Consider the following 19,324-nt stretch of genomic DNA (forward strand, 5'->3'; position numbering starts at 1 on the left):
ATTAAAAACAATTCTAATATAATGCAGTGACTAAATCAACAAGACAAGAAAAGAGCCAAACCATGGCTGGACGACTTTAGTGTCTCTCTAAAAAATCTGGAGAAATCATTAGCTGTGGATAAACTCTTATATCTGGACAAATAGCCTGAAACAGGAGCAGAGAAATGTCCGGTTCCCCTTTTTCTATGGTGCAGGGATTACACCAAACCTCCCTGGGCCAGGGAGACGGAGCCCGGAAATAACAGCTACAGTCCCTTAGGATTTTGGTTCCCGATATCCTACATAAAGATAGTGTAGAAAACCAGAGTAGCATTTGACAATCATAAACAATTGTAGCACGAAAAGCACTACCACACAATAGTAACACAAACAACAGAACTACACAGAGCAGGCAGAGAGAGACGACACCAAACATACCAGCATCATTTTGGTAAGGCTCACAGAAAACCTCTTTATTTATATTTTAAACTATAAATTTTGTTAATTGTTGGCAAACTGCAGTTAAAAGGGGATATGGAAGACACATTGGTCAGTGGTCATTTTCTTATTGCTCATTATTTATCTAGTTTAGATTATTGTTTGTTTGCTTTTTTTGCTTTATGTGTTGATGTGTAATACTGCAATTTAATGCTTGCCTCTAATGGCCATAATCAAAAGTTAGCTGATAGGAACAAGGCGGCTAATTTTCATTTGTTAAGGTGGGTTTAAAAACTTTCTAAATATGAACACAGATAAGGCAAGATTTTCCCCGTCATGAAAGAAAACACTTTACACTACTGTGAAAATAATAAAATGAAAATAATACTGTTTATTCATTATAAAATAAACAGGGTGTCTGGTAGGTCCCAGGATTTTTTCTGGCTATTGTTTTTTTTTTCTTTTGTTGGTTACCTGAGCAACCATGTTGGTGCTTATGGTGCTGAGACAAGGGCTACTGTGAACACAGGGATGTCAGAACACTTCACAAAGAAATACAGAATTAGAGCTAAATAGAGCTGGAAAGATAAAAGAGAGTGTAATAAAGCCCTCGAAGTCACCCAATTTAAAATAGCCTCTGCAATATTGCAAGTGCTTTTTAGTATGTTTGGTGCAATTACTCTTTTTAACCAAAAACGACTGTCACTTTAACTACATTTGAATTTTCTTTTGCCCAGATCTTTCCAATACCGTGTTCCCATATTAGTTTTTTTAAGACATTCTAGTTTTTATTATACACTGCTCTTTGTCTTTGGGACACTGTTGGTGTACTAAAAGCTGTTTGTACTTGACTGACTGGGCCACCACTACATCTAGGTCAGCCCCTGTTGACCTCCCCTCAAAGGGATTACTAAACTGCAGAAAGCATCAGCTGACTTGAAAAACTGTTGCTCTGCCTCCCCATCACTGTCACTGAGTGCAGAGGAGAAAGCACAGGAGGTCCGAGTCAGATCTATCTCCGGACATACCTGTTGGGTGGCAGCTTCAGACAAACAGCACAGCTGGTAGCAGTATAAGCTTCTAATAGTTAGCTGAGTTATGCATGCTAGCCAGGTGTCTACACACTGAGTTTCACACGCTCACTTACAAACACACAGGCTGAAAATACTACCAGCTGTGTTCCTCTGTATTACATAAGCCACCATATACACAAGACAAACTGTGATCTTTCTACTAGTGTTCCAGGATTTGCTACTTTTCCTCCCCATACACAGCCTTGTTTAATGTTTTTATTGTGTTTTTTTTTTTTTTTTTTTTTTCGGAAAATGGGGAAAAGAGAATAAAATTTATTTCACTCTCTTTATGTTCACATTCTGGACCAAGATTTCGATGTGCAGTAGTGCAGCGGCTTCTCACGCTCATAGCGAACACCCTGTTTTGAGCTGTTTTTTCTGGTTCTGAACGCAACTTCACGCGCCCCACGAACCGAACTTTTCAGGACTAAGACTAGGAAGATTTGGTCTTACATTTATTTATTTTAAATTGCTCTTTGGGTGCACTGCTCATAACAGAGAGAAATATACAGAAGACTGGCTGAATCCCAATTGTGTTTTGCACAATAACATACACACACATATATACTATTAACTCATCTTAACAGTGCAGGTTTGGCAGGTTATTACACAAAATATGAACACATTAACCTGTTTTGTGATAACAGGAAGTGATGTAGCATTGCTATGCCAACATACATCACTGTACAAGTTCTCCAGACACCATTGCTGCTGCTTTTTTAATCACTCCAGACATGAGTAGCTCCTCTACTCACGTTGGATTGTGCGATAATACTGTCCATTATATCCGCAATCAAAAACTGAGTATGCATCGTGGGTATTTGAGAATAAAACACTTTTATTCAAACTGTATACTTTATATTTAAACACTGGTACACTAAAAATACAATATAATTAAAGTACCTGAATAATAAGCTCTGCAAAGAATTGTAATGACACGCTCTATGAATGAAAGAAAATAGTGTACTCTTCAATAATACTTCCTTTATTTATTAATAGGAATGGATTAACTTTGCCATGGGTCCTGGGTTTATACTTTGTGCATGTCCCTGAGTCTACCACAATAGCATTTTAAAAAGTTGACAGTATCTCAAAATGAAGTCAGTCCATAACTTGCCAGAAGTCATGGGACAACAGTAGGTAAACTGATCATAAAATGTTACCTCAGGGCACAGCTTGGGAATGCGCACACCTGTATAGGCTGTGAGGTGTTATTTTGTGAGTGAGGTTGAACAATGGACAGCGTGCTCAAGGCAAGGCAATGTGAATTATTCCAATGAGGCCCGATAGTGAGTACCAGATGAATGGGACATCCTATTTTTGAAGTTGTGCATGTATTTAACACTCCTCTTTTTACAATGTCATGTGGTACCGTGGTACCTTATGCTGGAAAAATGCCAAAGAAGGCATTATCACCCACAGAGGACAGTCCACTGGATAGTTATTATGATGACCAGCGACATCGTGATAGAACTCTCTGTGCAAACAGAAATCACATACACATTCAATGCAGAAGGCGCCACATGCATACCCAGGTCAGGGCAGTGATCTTCACATTTGCGACATGAGAGTAAATTTTACATTTTAAAGTTATGATGTGTGTGAGGGGTCCAAAGTTATGTTAGGTCTCTATTTAGTACACATGTTTAGAAGGTGAGGGCTGAGGGAGCATGCTGATTGGTGATATCACACACTGACAATCATTGGAATAAAACAAACAAGCCCTCTCGTGCTAGCTAAGAGTTTAGCAAATTAGTTTATTGATTATAAATAAAAAAGGGAGAGAACAAACCTGGATAATCCAGTCTGCAAGAGTTGCCTGAAAGACACATCCATCTGTATCTACAAATTACGCACTCTTTCATGGCCCTCAAGGTTTCACGGTGCCATATATAGTGGTGTAATAGTGCTTTGTTCTGTCTAAAATTTTATATATGTTGTGTGGATAACAGAATATTACTATGGTAAATATGTTAACGCAAACCAGTTTCTCTATCTATTGTAACATTTAGTAGTTGTTGGCAGATTGATTGTTTCACATTAATTAAATAAGGAACATTATTTCTTAGTTGTTTAAAACAATGCAGGATGAGATGCAATAAAAGCAACATAATCAAAAAGACAGTAACTACTTTGTAAACTGTGGCAATATAGAAACAATTTGAAGGTATGAAGAGGATTATGTGCTTTTTGTTAGATCGGCTAAATAATTGCTACCAAAAAAACTAGTTAAACTAGTGCTGTTAAATGATTCAAAAAATATCTAATTATCTACATACTGTATTCATCTAAATTAATTCCATTTAACACTGCACTTCAAATAATTTTAGCTGAGGAGCAAATAAATGAATGAATAATGTGCATAGACAACTCTTGACCAGTTTTAATAGCTGCACATTTATTCACCAAAGAATTACAAAGAATTTCTATCACACATGCCAGAGGTAATTTCAGGAGATTCTAGGCTACTCAAATATTTATTAAAATCTCTAAGACTCTAAGACATTTTTACAATAATAACTAAAGTATATGGTTTTGTAATAATAACATACAAAAAGCATAAATGCATAAAATGAGATTCAAATAATAACACAATTTAAACATTTGACCATATTTAGAACTATTTGAATAAAATAGTCCCATCAAAATAAAAACATGTTATTTATTATTTTAATATATATATATATATCTTTTTACTAATATAATCTGGTCCAGGGACTTGGTGGAATGATGCAATGATGACTGCCAGCTAGCAGGTGATGTTAACTGTTTTCGAGCTGAACTAAAAACAGATTTTTTTAAATTAAAATTAGTTTAATATCATAGAGTACAGTATTAGTCTAATGTTGAAATGAATGAAAACACCTTCTCATTCAATATTTTTCTTTGTTTCTTTATTTAAAATGTTTATCCTCCACAATCCCCTGACCTAAACTCAACTAAAATGGTGACTAAAGCATCTCCAGGAAGTCCTTCAAGACTAAATCTAATAAATCTAATCCAGGTGACACTACCTCATGAAAATACCAAGAGTGTGCAGATCTGTCCTTAATGCTAAATGTGGTACTAAGAACAATCTAAAGTATTAAACATATTCTGGTTTGTTTAACACTTTTTGTTTGTTTCTGTATAGCTTTAATGTAATCCGTATTAACTATGCAATGTAGAAAACCAGGAAAAAAAACATCCAATGCAAAAAAGTGTGTCCAAACATTTGATTCTGTTTGATATGATATGTGTATAAAGTCTGTACATTACTCTGGTCTTCAATTATGAAAGTCACAACACCAGAATGAGCCAAAATAACCAATCAGAGCTATCATCATGTTAAAGTGCCCAGAACTGTAGCGCTGGGTCGAGGTGCTACAAGAAAGGCAATTAATCAGCATTTATTTTTAATTTGCCAGCCCAACTTCATTGGCTATTTCTTTCTGATGTATTATATAAGATGCTTATATTGAGTGGTTCTGAATCACACTTTTTAACTAAAAAATTACAAGATAACACAATGCATATTTAATCTTTAATTTCAAACTAAACACATTTGAATAGCCAATATCCAGTCATGAATAACTCCAGTCAAAAATAAGGAAATATATCATTTTGATTTGCATAATTTTCAGTGCACTTTTTTGGGGTATTTGTGTACAGACAAGCAATTTGAAAGTAATGGTTGTTTACTTTTCTTTTGTGTCAGCAATGCAGTGTATTTTATATGTTAGGTATCAGGTATATTACTAACCCTTAGTCTGGAACATGGGCTTATATTTGTTTCCTTTTTAAACATTTATGCTTGTGTCTGCGGGGACAGCCTTGAAGTCAGGTGCCTTTAAACTTTAGCCTAAGTAAGTCTGTTGCTTGATTTACCCGTATGCATCTCACAACCAAAAACAAGTGAATCCAATGCAAATTATATCCACAAAATCATGCAGACAAAGCAAACATTGCCTTAACCCCTGAAACCCTTTATAAAGTAGCAAATAAGGGTGAGAAACTCTCTGACCAATAGATGGATGTACAGGCATACTTTTTGTTAACGGCTGGCTCAGCCCTCAAATACGCCCCCGGCCCCCTCTCCATCTGCTTGGCATATTTTCGAAACTAAAACACACCATTGAGTGGGGTAACAAGACAGGCCTTGTCTAGGGCATAGAGCTCATATGGAGGGCTAGCAGGAGTCCAACGAGAGAGAGGCACACTGGGCCCTGGCTAGTCCAGGTTAAAATAACAAGCTGCCTCTCAGCAGCCATCGGCCGCTGAGCTCACTGAAACGCATGTGGTGCTCACATATACACACATTCCATCAGTAACACAATTAAGTGATTTAGTTAATTACTTAATAATCGTTCATTGCTTAGTTTTATGGTGAAATGTTGCACAGTGCCTGCTGAGGTAAGAAACGGAACAGCTGGAAGACATGATTAAACAGAGAACGAACTGTAGCATAAAGGTGATGGGTATTAATTAGGCACAGCTGATGATTTCAGTAAATTCCCTGATCATGAAGGTCTCTGAATCAGCTGTAGACTCGTTAGGACAGGATCATGGCTTTCCATTAGAATGTCTACCTGTGTAATTCCAGCTTGCCCTGGCTGCTCTCACGTTTAAAATGGATGAGGTTTTTGTCAGGCGGCTGGCCAAGCAGGCAAGACAGCTGAAACTACACATTCCAAGCTGGGCACAGACGGGCCGGACGCAAGGCCCCTCACAAGTAAAATACGGAGTGTTGGCCCTACTGATGTCAAAGCGCTCTCTGTCTGCAGCAGTAATGCAGACGAGGCCAATTAGAAAGAGGGGGGAGAGAACAAGAAAGAGCAGGAAAGTGAGAGAGAGAACCACAAGAGGAAGAAAACAACCTTCCATGTGTAAAGTACTTTGACGCAGCTTAAAATTCTCTCAGCTTGGATGAGAAGCTACAGCAGGTAAAGATGGAACGGAACTGCATGTGAAGGAATATGTTCCACTTATGACAGGAAGCCATCAGCTTCAGAGCACATCGTCTGCTGAGAGCGATGTGCAATCAAGCTCCCTCCCTCCATTTTACAGCTTCACTCTGTTAAAAACATGTATAATGAGGCCAGCAGGTTGCACACCCCACCCCCAAACCCCTATCTGCTGGAGATTAATGGGCATTGGAATTAGATTCCTCTATCCTTTATGTATTTAAAAGGATGAGATAGTATATCTGTGTGATTTTGTGATTTTATGTATTTAATATTGCCTATTCTGTGAAAAATCATGTGTAAAACCAGTCATCTCCAAAATATCATGGTAGACTAAGGCCTTTGTGTGAAAAAAGCACATAAAAGTTTAATGGAAACAAGTAGAGAAAAATAAGAAGGAAAAAGTAAAAGAAGAGGACGAGGTGGAGGAAAAATCCTTGCAATTCCAAAGGTTCCAGCACCTTCAGTGCTTGGACCCCTAAAGCATCCACGGCACCAAAATATACTCCCGGTCTCCATGGAACACCATTTGCGTCAGTGAGGGAATATTGTTCTTCCTCAAATAGATCATAGCACACCCTTTTTCTCCTTCAAAAACTTCATCTATTATCCTTCCCATTATAATAAAAAACAAAAATATCAAAGCTACTGTAAATCACACATTTTAGATACACACTGAACATCACTGTAGTCACATACTGAGGACCTATCACCAAACAACATCTGCTAGAATTTGTGAAAAACAAAAGTGTATAGCAACTATACGATGGCAGCCTTAGCATTTTAAAACCTGCCTTAAGACACACTGACCTAGGGTACTGCAACTAGAATCCAGTTGGACCTGTAATTATCAACCCACTAAAAGCTCATCTGAATCTAAACCATGATCTGACTGTGCCCTATGAAGCAGTGACATTTTTATCTAATCGATATACATCTTACTAATAACAGTGATTTCAACAATTCCTTATGTATTTAGTACGAACATAAAAGACTGTATATACTGTAAGACGGAGGCTGAATTTCGTTCTTATTTCACATTTAGAATATATAACTTTTTAAGTATAATTTATACCAGTGCCTTTTATACAATTTAATAACAAATGTATACAATTTATGTATGCACACAGCTTTGGTAAGATTGGCTTCTTTGTGTCATGCTTCACTTTCATTTTTATTTGGGGTCATTATCACAATTAACTGTATTCATTTAATAATTCTCCCATAAAAAAATATTAAAGCCAGCATTCCCATTTCCAAAGATTGCACACCACAGGTAAAAATGTGAATGCAACAGTAAAGGGACATTCGCTCATGATTCTAAGCAACACTATATAAATTCTCCTTTCATTCACATTTATTGAAACCTCACCTCTATAGACTGCCAAGCATCTGTGCCATGTGTTATATGACAAAGTCATGCAATTAAGGAAAAAAAAGTCACTTTTTCAGTCATGTTAGCAGGCACAGGGTCCTTCTAAAGAGGCTTATGTAATACACTTCACACGGCAACAATGCTCATAGCGTACCAAATTTTATCTCTGCCATTGACAGTGCCCAGGGCATGTGCTCTGTGGAGTGGGTGACAGATAATGTCACAGTCAGCGCAGCCATGTCTCTGAGTCCACTTCCTCATCTCCTCACTGCCTGCCAGGCTAATGGGGGCTGCTAATGGACATCCGAGCTGTTCAAACGCTGACACCCTCTCCTGCACAGCTACTCTTTCAGTTCCAACATCTGTATTAACAACATCCCACCAACGCTAACACTAGTTACAGCACTCTGTATTTGTGTGTGTTAATGCTGAATGATAACTTAAATGCATAAACTAATGCACTAAAGCCTGATTGGTGTATTGGTGTCACACAAAATTAATTTTAGTTCTATTGTAACAAAAAAGACAATTTATTTTCCAGGTACTAAAAAGTTTTTTTTTTTTTTTTTTTTTTTTTTTTACAAATGCAAATCCACAATACATTATATGAAAAATACATTGTTCTTTACACACCTTTTTGAACAACAAGCTAGAAAAATAACGAAAAAAAAACCTGTCCAATCAGTACATGCTACATGAAAGCAGAGAGTAGCAGCACTAAGCAGTGCTTTATTAATGCAAATATCACTTACTATTACAATAATTGAAAAATAATGAATTTTGTGTGTGTGTTTGTGTAGCCGGTGATGGCTATAGTGTGTGGCTCCACTGAGTAACACAGGACCACAGAAGCATGATGAGTGCAGAAAATGTGCAATGATGTGTTTACACTGCCAGATGGGACAACTGCACATGCCCTTTCTGGATAAGCATCATTGCAGGCAGCACACGTGGGCACCAGGTGTATGCATGCAAGTAAATGTACACGGTTGTACGTGTTTGTGTGTGTGTGGGGGGGAAATCTGTTTCATTTACATTCCAAAGCCAAGATAAATACACAGTGCGCCTTCAAAACAGTAACGTATTTGTAACAGAAATGATTGTGCTAGGAGAGGATTGGTTTAAAAAGGCTCTTAATCGCAAAATATTATCACTAGAGGGCGCAGCCTATTGAGCAGGCTGTCAGAAAGTGAAATAAGGCTGTATTAAACTGCTGAATAAAAAGACAAGAAGCAGCAAAACCTCTATTACATGTAGCAATAACTCACAAAACTACATTGCTTATAAATTATACAAATTATATAGGTTGTGGTTAACTGCACAAGTACAGATGCATTTTACTCTTTTTTTACACATGTAATGTTTTACACATCTTATTTTACTGGACCTATTTGTCACAGTGATGTCCTTTCCCGTTTCAAAGTCGAGGAAAACCAAGAATACCAATCAACAACTTACTTTTTGGTAAAACCCTATTTACAATATTAAACTTAACAGTCAAGTCCCCATGCAAAATGCACTCTGAAAACATTATAGAATCAACACAAGAAATTCTGATTTAGTGGATCAGTTACATTTGGGCTTTTATAACGAAGCTGTTCTCTATCGCGCACGATGTAAAATAGGCAAGCTAGCCTCTTTCAAAAACACGCCAATAAACAACTGTGAAAACATAACCACTTTGCACCACTGTTCCAAATTAGATCTGCTCAGTGTGAAATCACCAAATAACGTTTTACCACATTTCAGCATTTTTACAGTTTTTTTCAGTGCCCAATGGAATTTTTTAGGAAAAACATCTAATAAATAAAGTGCCATGAATTCAAACGCAGATTCATAATACTAAAAGGTGGCAGGCAAATAGAAAATCGCTTAAAAATTACAAATTGGAGAAGTTTCCAGATCTTAAACAAGTCCAAAAAGACTGGACGAGGTGCTAAACAAAACCTTTAGATTTTAGACTTGCCATTGCACACAAACACACAATATTCAATGCATTCGCACGAATGAGCATCTTGTCTGTTCATCATCATTATCATCCACCCTGCTTCGTTTCATGTTGGCTATTTTATGCATATTATAAAATAACAATAAATGCATGTTTATGTTAATGTTTAAGAATTACAGAACTCAATAGCAGTGTATAAATGATTTAACAGTCAAATTAAAGTTTTACCTGTTCCCTCTGGATGCATGGCAGCGATGTCCTCCTGTGCGACTTGCTGCTGGACAGCGCGTGGTGTGCCATTTCCGAAGATACAACGGAGCTGGACCTCCTGCGCCTTTTAAAGACGGGAATGTCTCCTCGCGCGCCTGTCACGAAGGCACAGCCCTCGCGCTGCTGCTGCTGCTGGCCCGGACTCGGCAGCAGCCGATCAGCATAGCGTGCCAGCAGGATTCCAAGGACCCCCAGTAGGTAGGCCACGTACGGTCTCCAACCCGCGCGCACTTTCTGCAGAGAGATGAGCGCGAGGGCGCGCACGACGCTGACGAAGACGATGACGGAGACACCCTGGCCCAGTCTAACCACCATGAGTGCCCCGCCGGCCAGGCACGCGAGCACCGCCGCGCTAGCCGTGAAAGATAGCAGCTGCTCGTCCGCGCCGCGCACGAGCCACTGCGCCGCCGCCTCGCCCACGTGACACGAGGCGAGCAGGAGCACGACGCTGCCGGCGAGCGCGCCGCCGCGGATCAGGTACAGGCCGAGCCAGAAGAAGGCACATAAGAGTGTGAAGGCGGGCGAGATCAGGTGGCACAGGGCGCCGCCGTCTACCAGCTGAGGAGCACAAAGAGAGGCTGTCCGCGAGCTGCATCCGCCGCCGCCGCCACTCGTCCCGCCACGCTCCGCATCCCAGTCCACCAGCTGCAGCAGCAGAGCGAGGAGAACGGAGACGAAGGCGACGCACGCCGCAGATGCGAGTCCGCCGCACCCCTGCGCGCACTCACAGCAGCAGTCCTGTTCCAGAGGGGTGACGCACGTGCTCACGTAGCCGTTGCGCTCGCTGGCCCGCGGGCTCCTGTGCTCTGCTGATGCTGCTGCTGCTCCTCTTCCGCTGTCACAGTCCGCCGCCGCAGCCATCGGTCAGCGCCAAGTGGAGAACGCCGAGCGCGCCGAGTCCGCTCTACGCCTGCAGGCGCTGCGGCCGGAGGAGTTTCATGGCGTAAGCTGCGCGGGAGTGCTTTAGGACGCGGGGGATCGGTGGAATTGGCGGGATGGCGGTGTTTTGCTGCTGCAGATGCACCGACATTTAATTTTTTGGTCGAAACCGAACAAAATAAAACATTTGGCAAAAGGCCGACTTTTTACAAAGTTACTGTTACAAAACTACAATTTAAAAATAGTTACATTTACATTGTACTTTAAATATTTTTTTGAATACCAGCTAGTTATAAAAAAAACATTGCTCGGTGTAAATTATGTTGTCTGTTCACTTATTCGCCCGAACATCGGCAGTGCTTTTTTCGGATGCCGAATATTCGGTGCAAATCGAATCGCTTTCAAATCTTTTTCGCACTAAACATACATATTTATGCCTTCGTAAACAAAAATACAAAAAAAGTTCATGTGCTAAAAAATGAATTGTGCTGTGCGCGCGCTTGTGTGCGAGTGTGTGTGCGCGCGTGCGCGCGCGTGTCTGTTTGTTCGTTGGAAGGGGGGTCGTTGTGGGATACACACATGCCATGCACACGGCCAGGATTTCTCGCTTTTAACGCACCAACCTCAGTCCTCACCAGTCCCCTTGCGCGCCATAACAAGCCAGCCTAACAACAACAACAGTGATCGTGCTCGTCCAGCAGCGAAGCAGAGGGAAGAAAAGCTACTGCCGTCTCGCGCACGGAGGCCATTGCTTTTCTCCACATCAGCGACTGAATGTCTTCCCTCTGTTCCTCCGCCCTCTCTGCAGCAGCCCCGCGCGCCAGCCTCTCTCCGCTCCGCACAGCGTCCGCCTTTTCTTCCCTCAGCCGAGCTTCAGAGCCTCAATCTATCAACCCCCGCTCCCGCAGACACGGCCATCAGCCTCGGCCGCGGTCCGTACTCGCTCCTCTCAGCGCTCCGCCGTGCCGCTCGCTCCGTAGGAAACTGGCCAGCGTCCCGTTTCTGTCGAGGCAGTCCATAACAGCACACGCCACAGAGCTGCTCCTTTACATCCCGCGGCCAGTCGAACACAGAACACACACTAGACCCGCCGCTTAAACAGACCGGAACAGCCTCATCGATTCCGCTGAAGCATGGAATCTGTCTTTGTCTCTGAGAGATACTGAGCCACGCTTTTGCTCAATAACTGAGCACAGCCTGATTACTACACCGGGGCGCAGTAACCTCCATACCATAAAACCCAACTTCCAGCTGTGAGAGCTTGTATGTTGTCTCTGTCCACAAGCTTTCGTAGAAATATATTAAATCTGAACGCAGACGTTGCTCAATTGCTGAAAGACTGTCCAGGTATTGCGAAACGAAACACAAACGTGTAGAGCAAGGCAGAAGATTTGGGGAGAGGACAGGAAATGCTGGGGGTGCACACATAACAATATTTCCATATGGTTCTGTTAGAAAACATAGTTTTGGAACCTCTGCTCCTATTGTAGTTTCCCCCAGGCATCATATTGCATAATTGGATAATTTGAGAAATCTGACAGCACACTATTTCCCAGGATTCACCCTAATCATACATGTTTTTTTCTTCAATTTTTAAATTGTGTGGATTAGCCACATGATATTCCCCCCTTTTTAAGGACACCATCAATTGGTGTTCAGACCTGTTTTTTTGTCTGTTTATGCACAGAATCATCTGCAACACACTACAAAGGACAGTTTAATAAAAATAAATCTAAATGTATCTTTCTGATATTTCCTCTTTCTTTACTTATTATGATTAACTCAGCACACTAGCATGCTCATTTATGATTTCTTTGACCCAGAACTTGAAAGGTTTTGACCATCTGTTTGTTTTTAACCATAATTAAGACAAAAACCTCATTTTAAATTGGTATGACAGAATGGCTATCAGAAACACTGCTCAGGAAATAACCATTTAATCATAATATTTATTTAATGAACAAAATTGGTTTTGTCCTTAACTACAGGAACTATGGCGTGCTTGATCTAACTTTTAAAAATAAGCTGAATATCGATAGAACAGATTAGTAATAGTCTAGCTATTCTATGTGTTTTATAAAGTAACTTATAGTAATATACAAATGGTACACAAACAATATTAATATTCACATTATCATTGCCTAATATTATATATACAGGTGGGCTGTAACTACAGCCCATCTACAAGAGCATGTACAAAAAACATAAAAGTAAGCATAATCAGTTACACATCAACAGCTCAGAATAATACAGTTTATAACAAACCTTAAAACAAAACATTCTTGTTGCTTTCATATTAAAGTTTTTTTTTATAATGCTTAGTTGAAAGCTCCTAAACTGACATTTTCTAATCAGATTCCTCAGGTGCTGTTAACTAAAAGTGGAAACAAACCAATTGGCTGAATTGCAACTATGCTATTAGTCATTAACTGGGCAGCTAGGCTACTAATAAAATACATAATTTTGAAAATAAACTAGCAGCACAAACCCAATATGCCCAAACCAGTGTTGGTGGGGGAAAATGATCAACCAATATTAGCATGTACATTTGTTTTGAGTTTGTGTCTGATACAGGTTTACAGACTCGTAAGTAACTGTAACCACCAGCGTCTCAGTATGTTACAACTAATCTTGTATATGAGGTAAATTCTAACATTTACACTCTAAATTTAGTTCAATCATTCATAAATGGTATGTGCTGGAAATAATAGACCATGCATGATCTTATACTTCATGTGGGTGTTTATATCTTCTCCACTCAGCATACACAATTAGCCTGAGCAAAAAAACTATTAATTGTGTAATATTTGTTGTAATAATACATCATCAATGATATAGATAGAGAGGGGGACAGCAGTAATAAAGAGGTAAAAGGAATGAAGAGATTTTTCAGAAGATGTAAAGTTAACTAAAAAGTTTGTCCACTGAGGGCAATTCAAAGTTCTAGATAGATGTGTGTCTCTGTCTCCACAATAACATTCACTTTTGTGGTTTGGTTGCCCCTGATGAACAGCAGACTGGTGGAATGTTTGAAAAGCTGCAAAAGAAGCCCAAAGATCCGTCCGGTCCTAGGTCAGATAAAGGACAGCTAATGTTGTATTTAAAGTATCACATACCCTGGTAATCATCAAATACAGCATGAATTAGAGTAAATGGTACACTAGATGACAGCAGGATGAAAGGCCTGTTGTGGATCTGTCTCTTAAAAAACATAAAGTGGTGAAATGCAGGGGAATGGGTCCAATATAATACCGATACTTCTAAATGAGATGCAATGCTGGAAAGCTATAAAAATCAATAATGAATCAGCCCACACTGCTGTTCTCTTACAGGGGGTAAAATAGTAAAAAAAAAGATAACAGACCATATGCAACTCAAGTACACACCTGAGGACTATTAATAATATACTGCTTGTTGACCAGTAAGGAGAATGTTAGTGCCATAGAAAAAAGGTGGTTTGCATGCATTAGAAAAATAACATATTTTATAAAGGACGTTTATATATTGTTTATAAACAATTTATAACAACGTTTATAAATGTTGACAATACTAATGCACAAGGATATTATTAGTATATTAGATTAAATTATATATTTAAAGAATCTTTTTTATTGTGACAGATGGGAACATTCGGACCAATGACTGTATGTAGGCATGATGTGAAGCTCCACCCATTCCCATTTTTTTCATATCCAGTTTCTTCTCCAGCAGTTTTTAGTGTGCTTATATTGCCAAATTTGTAGTTTCACAAAAAGGTGGGTTACACTAAGAAATATTAGTGAAGTACAGAGTAGCAGCACCCTTTTATTCTAAAAACTAAATATGGTGGCTTTTTTAATGCCTGTCATTTTCCAGACATAGCCTAAAATATAGACCCCCTCACTCATAACTTCCGGGGTATTCAGATATGTGGGTCATTTCCCTTTTATCTCGTTTCTGAAATAATGACTTCTGAGTTCTTCCTGTAGTATTTGTACTCGGCTGGCATTCTCAAGAAATCTTATTCATTTTCTGGTATGGATAAATTCAAAATCATATTTAAAATATGATAATTCATTTTCTGGTATCATCACTGGTGTGTACTGATTCTCTTGCAAAAGCTTTGCTTTCCCTCAGTGGCAAACAGAGCGCAACAGGGCTCCAGTACCGTAACTTGATGAAAATGTAAATTGTTTTATAATAATGCACTTCACTTTAACGTTTGGAACATTGCACTTACTGTACAAACTGGATACCCAGGGAAAAATTTGCTTTGCTTCTGCTCCTTTAAGCTGCCAAATCAGTAGGTGAGTCTGGCTCCACCTCTACTGTCTCTACTGTGCTGTGATTGCAAGTTCATCAACAAGGCACTTACTTTGGCGTTAACATTTCTATAGAATAGGAAAAGTATCTGTGTAAATATAACAGCACACCTTGCCAACTGTTAAACTTGCGTGGCAGCAAGTGACCAATGTAAACCAAAGTTAAAAAGAGAATGCCTCCTACTACAGGACAATCATCTAAAACATCAAAATCAAAATCCACCATGAAGTAGTTGTGAAAATTCATCATTGGACATGTGAGCTGCCTTCTTAATAGCCCAGTTTAGATGTAAATCTTAAACATGTTGTGCAGTGAGAATACTCCTGCCCTGTGTATTACTTATATAAATACCCAAAGATGGCTATCAAAAGTTAAATCAGCCAAATAGAGTTTGTTCTACTGATGTAGACCTTTGAGCATGTCACATCTAACTGTGGACAGTATTTTATTTATGATTCAATATAAAATAAATAAAATAAAAAAGTGCATTGCAGAAGTTACTTCTTGTGAATGTATATTTGCAAACAATCAAACATAAATCTTTACTTTTGGTTAAAAAAAAAAATCCTTCTTGTGGTGATAAATTGTAATAATACATTTTTTCTTTGTTTATTAAATTTAGCCACTAGTGGTATCGGTAAGCTACTTGTTCCTTGCACCGTAAAAATTAATCTTGAGCCCAGTAAACTTTGCTCATTAAAATATATATTTTTAACTATAATTTCCACTTGCCGAGAATGCTAATGCTGCTAGCCTGATGCGTCCAGCCTGGGCTTCAGGGACACTGAGGCCACTAGCCTGACGCTTTAAGCTGGGTTGCCAAGGATGCTAATCCAGCTTGCCTGACGCTCCTCTCTGGCATGGTTTTAGTTGATTTGAAATGATCTAAGATTCATTTATGTGTTTGTATTAAAAATGACCAAAAAACATTGTGGGTTATACTTTAAAACAAGGTTGCAAAAATTAGCACATCATTTTTTGGAGTGTGCTGCTTGAGGAGCATATGCATGTTTACAATGCAGGAAACACATGCAGTGCCAGCACCCTGACCATGTGAATCATGCACTGTGCACTGGACATGCAAAAAAAAATCATCATTATAATCTTTACAACAACAACATTTATAAAAAATATATATGTAAAGCATATTCATTTACAGTACAGGCCAAAAGTTTGGACATACCTTTTCATTCAATGCGTTTTCTTTATTTTTATGATTATTTACATGGATTTATGTAGATTCTCACTGAAGGCATCAAAACTATGAATGAACACATGTGGCCTCCACAGTCACCGGACCTGAACCCAATCCAGATGGTTTGGGGTGAGCTGGACCACAGAGTGAAGTCAAAGGGGCAACAAGTGCTAAACACCTCTGGAAACTCCATCAGGACTGTTGGAAAAGCATTTCAGGTGACGACTTCTTGAAGCTCATTGAGAGAATGCCAAGAGCGTGCTAAGCAGTAATCAGAGCAAAGGGTGGCTATTTTGAAGAAACTTGAATATATAAATATATAACTGTTTAAAACTTTTTGAAAGTGTATTTTGACAGTAGATTAGACAGACAAGCGCTGTGTTTGCAGATGTACAGAAAACTGAAGCATGTTGTTTATTTGTTTGTTGTTTACTTTAATACCACAAATGCTGTTTTGAATCATTATACATTATACATGTTCACAGCTATAAATGGTTGAAAATGTTTTCATGAGCTAAAAATTGTGAATACAGCAAGTTAATTGTGGGAAACAATATGAGAGCTACTAAAACAGACATGGGAGATCAAAAAACATACAAGTCAAAAAGAGTCAAAAGCATACAAACCAAACAACCAGGCAGCCAAACCAAAAAAGGGCAAAACAACAAGAACATACAGGAAAAACAGACAGAGATTGATAACAGGTAGGCAAAACATAAAAGCAATCAGCACACAACAGGAACATTTGGAAAAACTTCACAAAGTCTTTGACACACTGTAGAATATAAATACATACAGTGGTAATTGCAAAAACATGAAGGTAATTTTAGTGAGATGGAATGTGAGAACGGTCCTTGATTATATATCAGTGATCTTGGAGTCCCACCAGTGCTTAGTGGAAAGTAATTGTAAGTTGCTGGTCACACCACGGTGGCATGGGGTGATTCATTTTGCTATCAATTTCCTAATAAAAACTATTTTATGGTCTATGACATTATCTGGGTCATAAACAGTATCTCACAAAAGTGATAATTTTGTAAATGTTTTATTATACACTGCCTGACCAAAAAAGTTGCAACCTGGATTTAACTAAGCAAATGATCTGGGTTTGCTGCAGTTGGTCAGGTCTAGGTTCAGTAACAGTATATGCTGAAAGAATGAGGTCAGCTGACTACCTGAATATACTGAATATAGACCAGGTTATTTTTCTATCAATGATTTTTTCCTTCCCTGTTGAACACGGCCATATTCCAAGATGATAATGTCAGGATTCATGGAACTGGAATTGTGAAAAAGTGATTCAGGGAGCACGAGATCATCATTTTTACACATGGATTGTTCACCACAGAGCCCAGACTATAACTCCATTGAGAATCTTTGGGATGTGCTGGAGAAGACTTTGTGCAGTGCTCAGACCATCATCAATGCAAGATCTTGGTGAAAAATTAATGAAACACTGGATTGAAATAAATCTTGTGACATTGCAGAAGTTTATTTAAACAATGCCACAGTGAATGCGTTCTGCAATCAGTTATAATGTGTGAGCATTTTTTAGGCAGGCAGTGTACATTTTCATGGGACAACCCCTTGATTTGGTGTAAAGTAGTCAGTGTACAGCTTATATAACAGTGTTAAATTGCTCTGCCCTTAAAATAACTTAACACACAATGTGTAAACAGAGATGAGTGAAAGACTCATTGCTAGCAAACACTTGATTGCAGTTGTTGCTGTTTAGGGTGGCACACCCAAGTTATATGGTTAGGGAACAATACGTTTTACACAAGGCCAGATTGGTTTGAATAGATTTTTTCCCCCTAATAAATACAATTATCATTTAAAAAATACATTTTAAATTTACTCAAAAGCGAATACAAAAGAAATCTGAAGGGTGCAAATATTTTTTCACAGCACTGTACATAAACTCAATCCAAGCCAATTCATGTGGGTTCCCCAGCAATACATCTACAGGAGAAGCTAGAAAAGCAATTCTCGTCAGGCTGAGACAATGCATTAGTTGCCCACTTCTTTTCAGCATGCTACTGACAAACGTAGACATTACTAAGTCTTTCTACTCTCCAGACCCACAGTATCATCTTGTGCAGACCAGTGTATCTACGAGAAGCTGCTGGCATACCTGGAAGAGTGCTCAATCCTTACACTGATCAGTCAGCAGGAGTTTTTGCAGATATTTTTATCACCTCATTCTTTCTCTTTGTCATGCTGACATGCTTAAAACTGTTTTTACTGTAACTGTTTTTAAACACCCAATGCAACTTTGCCCAAATGACTGGCTTCCAGTTGCCCTAATCACCATCATAAACAAATGCTTGATTAGAACTTGATTAGAAAGTTCATCTGCTCCTATACCTGCCACCCTGGTTCTACTGCAGTGTACTATATACAAGTGGAACAGATCCACTGTTGATGCAATTAGCCCTGACACTGTACTGTCTAACCTAGAAGAGAATGCTGTTTTTGGACAACAGGTCAGTATTTAAAACCATCAGTTCCTTAATCCAGCTGCAATGTGTTCTGTTCATACCAAAATCTTAAACTGATTGGCTGACAGCAAGGCTCAATCCCATTTCACCCAATGGCCCTACCACTTACCCCAACCCCTTCTTTTCAAGTGTAACACTTACCCTTGGAACAGAGTTATAGGGGAAAGGGGGAAATCCAGGAGCTCTAAAGATCAGTAACCTAGCTGCTGGTTAACTAGTTAACTGTAGGGTTTATTGTATGTCTTCAGAAAGGGGGGAGATGATTAAAAATGAGAGCTGAAATTAGCTTTTATTAACTTTTGTTTTATTTTATTTTTCTATTCTGCCTTAAATTTAAGGTGGAATGGAAAAATTAGCTAGCTACAGAGAAAACTATTAATGATCTTTTTCTGCTTGTTATGAAGAATTTGGGGTGGCACAG

At 39.0% G+C, this 19,324-nt stretch overlaps 1 protein-coding gene across 2 annotated transcripts in view; it reads right to left on the minus strand.

The window, feature by feature from the left end:
• Window positions 1-12,267, minus strand: part of pde3a (phosphodiesterase 3A, cGMP-inhibited) — a 92,409-nt gene extending 80,142 nt beyond the window's left edge. For both annotated transcript variants that reach the window (XM_049475098.1, XM_049475097.1), the window contains exon 1: window positions 9,985-12,267. In XM_049475098.1, the coding sequence (XP_049331055.1) occupies window positions 9,985-10,887 (903 nt within the window). In that variant the 5' untranslated portion in view covers window positions 10,888-12,267. The remainder of the gene's footprint in view (window positions 1-9,984) is intronic.
• Between the last annotated feature and the right edge of the window lie 7,057 nt (window positions 12,268-19,324).

This window comes from Astyanax mexicanus, chromosome 2 (genome assembly GCF_023375975.1).
Source record: "Astyanax mexicanus isolate ESR-SI-001 chromosome 2, AstMex3_surface, whole genome shotgun sequence".
In the NCBI taxonomy this organism is placed as follows: Eukaryota; Metazoa; Chordata; class Actinopteri; order Characiformes; family Acestrorhamphidae; genus Astyanax; species Astyanax mexicanus.